At 50.8% G+C, this 10163-nt stretch overlaps 1 protein-coding gene across 8 annotated transcripts in view; it reads right to left on the bottom strand.

The window, feature by feature from the left end:
- SSBP3 (single stranded DNA binding protein 3) overlaps positions 1-9929 on the bottom strand; it is a 180317-nt gene extending 170388 nt beyond the window's left edge. For 6 of the 8 annotated variants that reach the window (XM_025377529.1, XM_025377322.1, XM_025377162.1 and 3 more), the window contains exons 1-4: positions 9662-9832; positions 8578-8650; positions 8297-8358; positions 5611-5695 (exon numbers count right to left, since the gene is read on the bottom strand). In XM_025377529.1, the coding sequence (XP_025233314.1) occupies positions 5611-5695; positions 8297-8358; positions 8578-8650; positions 9662-9717 (276 nt within the window). In that variant the 5' untranslated portion in view covers positions 9718-9832. Of the gene's footprint in view, positions 1-5610; positions 5696-8296; positions 8359-8577; positions 8651-9661 lie in introns of all 8 variants that reach the window. The other 2 variants (XM_025377361.1, XM_025377248.1) reach the window with 2 other exon arrangements.
- Positions 9930-10163: the final 234 nt, after the last annotated feature.

Consider the following 10163-nt stretch of genomic DNA (forward strand, 5'->3'; position numbering starts at 1 on the left):
GCCGGAACCCCCCCCCGTCCCCCCCCCCGGTGTGCAACCACCGCCAAACCCCCAAAAAAAAAAAAAAAAAAAAAAAAAAAAAAAGAAGTTTATGTGAATCGTCTAATGCACTTGTGCCATGGTCAGAATTATTACCAAGCTAAAAAAGATTAATTTTTCTAAATACTCTAAACCCTCAGACACTATTATAAAGGCTACAGCTAGTGTAACATTTCTGTTATCTTGGCTGACAGACCCCCAAGCACACACACCTCCCTGCCACTTCTCCCTGTTAAGGCGTAAACACACACAGTCTCATATAGAAAGAGGCAGGGAAGACAAGGGAAGGAGGCACCCTTGACCTGAGGTTCTCCACTTGAGAACCTGCCTCCCTCACAAAATTCAGACGACCTAAGGAACTGTGAGGAGAGCTGGGTGTCTCCCAGCTCCCTCTGAGTGCTGGCTGGCACAGAGCTAACTCTCAGTCCAAGTTTGCAAATGCTTAGCTAACAAAGATGGCATTATGCGAAAGATTGGTGCACACTGCTGGTCTGGGAGTTCAAATGAAGTGACCACTGCCAAAAACTTTGTTTGGGTCCCCACCACTCCCCCCGCCCCACCTCCTGCCTTGAAATAAAGGGCAAGGATTTGCAATTTGGGGTCTTGCCGCCACTTGAAACCCATTAAGGTGGCTGCATTACTCGGGTTCTGGCAAAATGCAATTCCAGTTTCTCATTTAATGTTTAATTAGCTACCGATGGAGGAGTCTGGCAGCCTCTGGGGTTAAGAGGAATTGCAGAAAACGGGGCAGGAGCCTAAAGAGGGGCCGCAACCCAAAGCCTCCGCTCCAAGGGGAATGGGGGAGAGGGAAAAAAAAGTGTGTATGTTTTGTGTTTTTAATCTGCCACACAAGGGTGCCAAGGGTCAGAGCCAAAGGCAACACCGTGAACTTGCCAGAACCTCTGGGCAGATAGCTAGCCTGGCTTATCACGGGGCAGCACACTCCCCCAGCTCCTTGAAGCCCAGCTGCAAGCCTTCTCCACCTATTCCAGCCTGCACTGCCACCCTCTCATCCCCCTCCCCCTAAAGGGTTCTGGCAGGCATGGACACTCCCTGCCTGGCAGGAACCTCAGCTCAGCACATCCAAGGAGAGCCCTCTCAAATATCACTTTGCTATTTCAAACCCACCAAGGACGCTGGACCCCTGCCACACAGCCACAAATACCTCAGCGCCAGCCCACGCCCACGACTCTGGGGTACTTTCTTGCTTTAACCAACCCTCCTCAAGGCAAAGTCTCCCCTCTGCTGAGGAAGGAGTCAGAAGAGTCTTGCTGGGGTGGGAGCACAGGGCCAGGAAGCCAGCCTCACTGAGGTAGAGCACAAAACAGTCAAGATGAAAGGGAACTCAGGTCTACAGAGGAAGGAAACTGAGGCAAGCAAGGAAAATTCATCAAGGTCATGGAACTCCATGTCCATTTCACTCCCAAAGTTCTTCACCGGGAATCATAGAGGGGCCTGGGGTTGGAGCAGCTGTCCCTGAACCTCCCGAAACCATGCACAAGTCCCCTCTATGAGGGCTTTCTGGAAATACTGTCCACAGCTTTTACCACATTTTCCCTGCCAAAAGGTACAAGCCACTGCACCACAGCAAACCCGCTTCCCAGAGTTCAGGTCTCACCTCTGCCAGTGACTCTGCAATTCACCTTGCAGAGGCTCCGTTCAAATTCTGTTAAGTTCATGTCTTCAGTGAACATGTGGGGGGGCACCAACCAGCATACCTGGTGCCAGATATGCTTCAGGTCAACTGCAAATACCTCCCCTCTGTTTTGCAGGGATTCTCTATCAAGTAAGTGTCAATAAAAGCTGTGAGGTAAAACTAGAAAGATGAAGGATTTCTAGTCTCAGCTCTGCCAACACCTGGCTGCCTGCCCTTGGACAAGCCACCTAAACTCTAGGGTTCAGTTTCCTCATCTGTAAAACAGGAGTGAGATTTTATAATAAAACCCAACCAACAAGGCAGCTGCAAAGCCCAACCACAACCACACGAATGAAAACGTGTTATAAAAAAGTGCAGCAGGTATGTGTGGTGTAAGAATCCATCGCTACTCTCTAGTCTCTTTAGCTCAAAGGCCACTCATTTCTTGGCCTTCCAAATGCCACTCATTTCTTGACACTGAAAGGAAAACACAAAATTAGCTACCACACAGGGGGAAAAGGATTGCTTATTGTTTGAGAAGGCACCAAAGACACTTCCCTGCAGGTCCACCTTGGAGAAGGTCAAAGCAGAGAAGGTGGCCAGGACACCTATGTCTGGGCGCATAGTAAGAGACGCTCATGCAGCTGGAAGTGTCCACTCTACAAAAGGTCAGGACCCAGACAACAGTGTCTAAGAGAACCCAAAGAGATGCCCCAATGGGATCCCATGGGCTTCTGTCAACACTCTGAGATGCACTGCTCTGGCCTGAGGGTAACAGCAAGGAAATTACAATGGGACCCTGACCCTCCTCCCACGGCCCGGGGACCTCTTCTGATTTAATGCAAACCAATTTATCAGAAAAGTCCACTCCAGACTTGAGTTCTCCAATGCTCCCATTGCCCTGTAAGCACTTCCTACCCACTGAAGACGGGTATGGTATCTGGGCTGCACAAACTCCCCAGACCCTAAGAATCTTTGGATCTCCCTGATAGAAAACAGAAGGGCAGTCAACAAACACTTACACTCGATTTTCTAAAAATCAGTTAAGGCAACTAGTTAACTAACTTTAAAATCACCTTGTTCAAGAGCACCCGCAACAGTTAAGTCTCTAAAAGAACACCATCCAACGCTCACTGACCCCAAGCGACTTACTCATTCTTACCGTTACCTGAACTCCTTCATACAATCAGAACATGTGCCTGCTACATGGAAGGTACTGTGGGAGCTACAGAGATGAACAGTTCACGGTCTCAACCACGGAAAAAATGAATAGGCTGTTGCCAGAAAGACAACCCTAAGTGAGAAGTTAGGTGGAATAGTGCGAACAAATGCTACTTGCCATGGGCCTGCAGGGCCAAGCCTGGTGGGCTTAGAAACACCCATTCCAGAGTCAGTCATGACTCCATGGGTGTGCATTCTAACTACCACTTCCCAGGCGGGAATTAACCGCTGTGTGCCTCAGCTGCGTCATCTGCAAAATGGAGTGAACAACAAGCCTTCTCTCATCGGGTCTCTGGCAGGATATGAGGGACTGAACTTACAGCAGTTAGCAGAGTGATCTGGCACACGGAAAGCTGCCAACAGAGGCTTTGTATAGGTGGTTTTTATAGATATGGAGATGAAGGAGTGATCACAGAATGCAGAAAACTATCTCGTAAGTTCTCCAAGAAGGAGGTCTTAAAAGACGAATAGGATTTGAATGGGTAAGAGAGGAATGCACTCCAGGCAAGAGGAAGGAGTCAGCAAGAAGCTACTGCAATCATTTTAGCAAGAAGGAATGAAGGTTAACTAGACAGTAGTCACAGGAAGGGAGACACTAGATGAAGACTTGAGAAAGACAAAGAGAAAAGTGGGTTCCTTTTCCTAATTTTCTCAAGTTTTCCTCAGTTTTCCACTTGCTTCTCAGCTGTCACCCCTCCAACTCAATGCTACCCCTTAACTCCTTCATAATCCCCATTCATCACTCCATCCCTCCTCCCACATGCTGACTCTCGGGCCACATGATACCAGGTGGAGCCCAATTCAGGAAAAAAGATTTTTACACCCCACACGTATGAAATGTGGGCCTCAATGAGGGTGAACTCATCTCTTAGTAGGATCTTCTAAATGTCAACGCCAACCTCAGTGATCTCTATACAATTCTACTGCCATTCCTTAGCAAATTACTGAAAGCAAACCCATGTGCAAACTTTCACTGCCGCCATATTGTTTCAAGATGGAAGACTACACCACAAGTTGCCGAAGAGTCTCAAGTTTATAGAGCACCAAACTTAGTTAAATCACTAACTTCTCTGAAAGGTACAGCCAAAAAATAGCATAGATATGCTACATCAAGAGAATGAAACAGACACACCCACCCACCCCAGATTCTAAAATGAAACTATTTGCATAATAGTCAAAAACTAGCAACAGTGTTGGCTGTTCACAGGTTTAGGAAAAAAAACATGCAAGATTTTTACTAGGTAGAAAGGTCAAATTCACCAACTATTTTTATACAGCTGTGTACCTCTTAGCCTCCCTGAACATCCAGTTCAGGAAATCTTATCATCACCATGGGATTTTCCCAGAAGAACCACATCGTAAGTGAACCAGTGACCTCTCCCTTTCACTACTACGTAAGTTTATCAGACCAGACATATCATTCACCAGCTTCTCTTTTTCAGCCCTGAAGAGGGCACAAGGACTGCTCAATTTCCTCAGTGTTCCTTTCCAAGAGCATTAACTTTTCATTCACAACAAAATTGCATCACATTGAATATTCTCAAAACCAGTGGGCCACCACCTGGGTCTCTACTCCTCATATTACAGGAGAAATTTTCACCACGAAGACATTGGTGATCATGGGATTTGACCACTTGTGAAACAACCAAATGGGTCTGGTCTCCCAGCCAATTTCAACCTCCACGTACAGGGAACTCAGATGGCTGGCCCAAGCAGGTGGGACCTAACAACGTTCAAGAAACCAACTCCCAAGCACCCACGGATTTCCAGGACCATTCCTACCCACTGCACGCAGAAGAGCAAGACCAATTAGATCACCTGCTATATGGACATGCTTAACCATCTATAGGGTCAGCAAGCAAAACTGAATGGAGGCTATGGAAGACCTTCAGACACATCCTCTTCCATCTCCCCAAGATGGGTCCTAATCTATTTCATCGGATCTTCATGTGTGACTCCAATCCAGGTTTGAAACCTGGGTTTGTTTGTTTTTCCTGAACAGGACTGCTATGGGAGATGAATAGATGGCAGACAACTCTCTCGTAATAATTTCATAAATCTTAAGAAACTCATCCAGGTAGAAAGTGAATAATAGGGTAAAAAGAACTACAATCTAATGATGTTAACTATCTTCACAAGAATATTTTGGCCACAAGATTATGAACTAGCTGATGATCTCAGAGTATAAATCTTCTTAGTGGATACAGTATGAACCCACCCACACCAAACACACACACACACACACACCCCCCACATAATTTGAAAGATCGTTCTCTGGAAAGCAGAGCAAGAAAGTTCCATTCCACCAAATTCTCATTCAACTCCAAAACACAAGTTTCATACTGGGTTTCGTTTGTTACAATTTCTTCTGAAACCAACACTAAAGAGGCTTAGTCCCCTCTCAGCTAACTGTCCACTCTTAACGTAAGTCTCACATAGTTCTGAGTCCTGTACAACACCATTTAATTATCCACATAGATAGCTACACAATTTTTCACAATCACAACATTATGAAACACCGTTCACCAAGTCAGAACACTGCTGGAGAAGAGTACCATGGGGAGGGCTGCAGAGAGGTGGGCAGGGGAACAGAAAGAAAGGCAAGGAGAAAATAAAGACCACTGCCAAATGGCTGTGTATTTGCTTTTCGTACTAGAGAACTTAGAGCTATCCAACCCTATAATTATTGCTAGGATTAAAAATGTGTTACTCACATAATCATGAAAGGCTTTTGCTTCACTCGAATGTTCACAAGTGTCTCTCCTTTCAGGAGCGGCACAGTAAAGGTCCCAAAATACACTGCAAGGAGGAAAATACAATAAGGTCAGGTTACTAATTATTACTTGTGTACACAACGGCAAGTGCACAATGCATGGCGCTAACAGTACTAGGTCTCCCAAAGGCTCAATCCCACCTTATCAGCTCTCACTGGGCAAACAGCCTAAAAAACAGAACACGTCCAACTTTTTCTGGCAAGTCAGCCATTAGTAATGGGAGTAATAGTTCTTATATATCAAATACCTACTACGTGCCCGATGCCTCACACCCATATTACTTGTGTCTACCATAGACTATAAGGTAGGCAATTTTCTCTCCACTTTACACAGGGGGGGCAACTGAAGCTCAAAGAGGTTAGTAGAACCCACTCATGGATGCCCTAGGAGGACGAACGCAAATGTGGATGAGAATCCATACTGGTCTCATCTGTTTCTTTTCACCACCCAAACCAAAATGGCTGCATATCCTAAAAAAGGTTCAAGTGCCAAAGTCAGGACATAACTATGATTCATACATCCAGCAATCTAGGAGACTCTGTCAATAAAGGAAATTTTACAGGTTCTTAATCCCAGAGCCCACACCTCCACCCTTCCCACCCCACCCCCACTCCCACCCAAGCCCTCCCCCAAGGAATTCTTAGGCAAGAACCACTCCTCCCTCCACGCACCAAAAAACACAAATCAGTTAGGCAAAGGACAGGTCATGGACATCCAAGTATCCGGTCCTTTCACATTGCGGTAGAGGGCCCTCTTCAGAGAAGCACCTGTCAGCAAAGGGAAGAAGGAAGCAAGCCCAGAAATGCCTGCCTCACGCCCCACTAAAGATTTTGTAGGGTCACTCCAACATTTTGTCCGAGAACAGACATACAAGACCTATGTCAACCAATAAAGCCCTATTCAAAGACGGAGTTGTCACTGTTATTAACAAGGGACCTAAGAAACTCTCCAGATCAGGAGCCCAAGGCCCAGGGACAGAACCAGCTTAAAGGGTAAAGTGGGCACCAAAACCAAAGTCCGACTCCTGGTCCAATGCTCTTGTCCTCGTCACAAACAGGCAGCTCTGCAAGTCATCAGACAAGCATCTCAAGGTGTGTGAATAATGCAGCCTGCCCCTCACCAGACAAGCTCCACTGCTTCCTCCTTGGGTCATTTTGCTCAGTGTCAAATCGCAGGAACCAACTTCTACCAAACAGGACCACAGCCACTCATAAGCCACCATCGCCCGGGCCTCACACAACAGACTCTACGTTCCTGTGCCTGAGATAAGGATGGAGAAGTTTCAGGAGCTCCTGGATATAACAGGAAAATCAGGGACTTCTACTAGCTGCAGAGAGGGGCTAGAGAACATTTCTTTCTGTCTTCTGGAACTGTACACATCTGATTACCTCCTCCACACGTTAAAGGTTTCCAACACTACAAATTCCCCAGCGCCTTCACTCATAAGCCTAAGTAACCTTCAATCATAAGCCTAACTTTCTACAAGATCCAAGCCGATCAGAGCTGCCAACCCCATCCACACACTCCCTCCAAAAACAGCCACAGAAAACCTATCACCCACTCCTACAGGTGGAATCCTTCCGCCACACTAATGCCTCCAAGACCTGCAGTTCCGAGGTTGGCAGAAGTAATTAAAAACTCATTTTCTCTGCACAAGTTAGAACAGACACTTCATCCTCCTGCTGTTCTAAGACTTAGAACAGTAACCTGAGCTGGCAGGTAAACCCGCTAAGATGCCAACAGACAGGAGACAGGACACACCGTTTTGCTGAACTCCATCAAAGTATCAAAAGCCACTCTGCTTTCTTTTCTTTTTCAAAAGGATGTTAAAGACTCCACCAGTCAGTGGCACAAAACACCGGGGTCATACACTTAGGGCAACTGGGTCCGGCTGACCCTAAGCTCCCTCTTGGCTGTCATATACCCAACAGAGACCAAACCTGCGGTGGCCCCACACCCAAAGGACACAGAGACCTGGTAAGAGAGTCACAGAGAGTGGGAGCCCCTAACTACAGACACTGTGAGGTCGACTCTGACCAGTTAAGGTTCTGCCTAAAACAACACTTTGTAGTTTTAGTGGGGGAGGGGGGCGGGGAGCTCCCAGAGGAAAGGAAGGACCAGTCAGTCTGAATCAGTATCTTTAAAGGAAGTGGCAGCCCTTTCTTGCTTTTTCTCAGGGTGCCTGGAAAAAGCCCCGTAGATGTCCTATCTTAAGGTTGTAAGTTCCGAGGAGAACGGACAGGCTAGTTGTAAAACAGACCCGGTATCCCCTCCACGCCGCCCCACCCCCACTCCTCTAATTAAAGCAACATGCAGAATTGACAAAAATCCTCCAATGTTTTTTCAAACCCTTGCCTAGAGCCCCAGAGTGAGATGTAAAAGTAAGGAGTTTCTACCCCAACATCACAGATTATTTTGTCGTTTTTCCCCCAAAACTTCAGGTAGCATCCTCTTCTGCCCTTTTCCTCCTTGGCCAGCTGGGCCGGAGTGCCTCCAGGTGCCCCGCTCTGTGCAACGCGGAGGGCCACAGAGTGGAGGGCCTGCTCCAGGCCTCCCTTCTTTGTTCACTTGGACCCAGGGCTCAGAACAAAACAAACACACATGCAAAACTATCACACAAACTTACCACCACCACGAGTGCAAAAACCCAGGCGGTTCTCCCAACGTGATGTTTTTTTCCCATCGAATCTGAAAAGGTAAGAGCGGAGGCAGCTTAGAGGAGTAGACACGGGGTGGGCTGGGGGCTTCCTAGAGCCAAAAGGCTGGGAAGACCAACTAACAATAAATGCCAAAAGGTGATAAAAATTCAAAATGGTGGCCACAGTGGCTGCTCCTGAAAACAAAGGCTCTAAGAATAGTGGGGAGGGGGGTGTCAAGAAATTGGATGCTGGGGGGAGTCCCACTCACCTCCGATAAGAAGGTCTGTGCAGATTTCTGTGCTCCTACGTGCAGTAAATATTCGTAGACGTATAAAGCTAACCTGGAAAGTGGGCAGGGAGCAAAGAGAGAGGGGAAGGAGTCAGATCCCACCGGCGCTCTCCAGGACCTTGCCAGCAGGCTTTGAGCCCTGTCTGCGCCGTCCCATTGTGGCCCGGACCAGAGGTAAGCAGCTAGCTAACCCCAAACAGGGCCGCCAGGTGCGAACAGTTAGGGGATGGGGACCGGGGAACGCGTTACCTCAAGCAGTGAGGGATGGAGAGCAGCCCCAAACTTGAACTTCCAAGTCGCGTCGGGGACAAACCCACCTAGGTTCCTCAAACTCGCAAGCCACTCGACCCCACAGCCACCTTGCCTTTCCCGACCCAGTCCTCGCTACGCTCTCCCCGGCTTTGGAGGTCCGGGGAGACTCAGCCCTGGACTCCGGGTGCTTGGCGCGCTCTAGAGAGGGCAGCAAAGCACCACCCTCGTCACCTCCCCCCAAACAACTGTGCCCCAAGCCTGGGGCCAAGCCGGCGCCACCGTCGCTGCCTAGCCCGGCGTCCGAGGACGCGGACCCGGTGACGAATACGAGGGCAGGGAAGGGAGAGCGCTCCCGGCCGAACAAAGCCCCCCGCACGCACTCCTCACGCCGCCGGCGGACAAAAGGAGGCTTCGGGGCTGCAGAAGCCACGCGCCCCCTGCCCGCGCCCGGTGGGCAAAGTGTGGCCACCGCGGCGAGCGCCCGACTGGAGCGAGCGTCCAGGCTCGCTGGCGGGACCTCGCCCACCACTCACCGCGGGGCCCCGCGCCCGGCCCGCGCCACGGCCACCAAGTACCTCCTCCGGCGGCTCCCCCCGCCGCCCCTTCCCCGATCTCCCAACCTCCGCCGGCTCCCAACAATGGGTTCTCCCACGCCGCCCGCCCCGGCCTCGGGGAAGGGGCCAGGCAGGCGGCGCCTGGACCCGGGGGCCAAAGGGCGCAGCAGCCCCCGGCCCCCGCCCGCCCACCTGCCTCCCACCGCCCGCCCGCAGCCCGGCGGCGGCGCGGCCGCCACTTGCAAAATAGGGCTTACTTTTCCCGAGCCTGCCCGTCCGAGGGCACCGCCGAGCCTTTGCCTTTGGCAAACATGGTTTGCAGGGAAGAGGGCGCCGAGCCTCGCCGCCGCCGCCGCCGCCGCTACCGCTCCGGCTCTCCCGAGCTGCCCCTCGCTCCCGGCCCCCTCCCCGGCGCTCGCTCGCTCTCTCGCTCGCTGGCGCTCTCCTCGCCGCGCTCCCCTCCCTCCCCCCCAGGCGCTGGCTCCGCGCTCTTTCCAGCTGTCAAAGCGTCAGCCCCGGCCGCGGCCCCATCGCCCTGGAACTCCTCCCGCGCCGGCTCGGCCTGGAGTGCCGCCGCCGCCGCCCGCACGGCCGCCCGCTCTCCGCTCGCTCGCGCGCCCTCCCGGCTCCGCCTGCGCCGCCCTCTGCGCCTCCAACACCGCTGCCGCCGCCGCCGCCGCCGCCGCTGGTCTACTTGGAGCTCAACCGAACGTGGCTACCCGGGCGAGGGAGCGAGGCGGGCGGCAACGTCCCGCGATG

The sequence above is a fragment of the Theropithecus gelada genome, chromosome 1 (genome assembly GCF_003255815.1).
Source record: "Theropithecus gelada isolate Dixy chromosome 1, Tgel_1.0, whole genome shotgun sequence".
In the NCBI taxonomy this organism is placed as follows: Eukaryota; Metazoa; Chordata; class Mammalia; order Primates; family Cercopithecidae; genus Theropithecus; species Theropithecus gelada.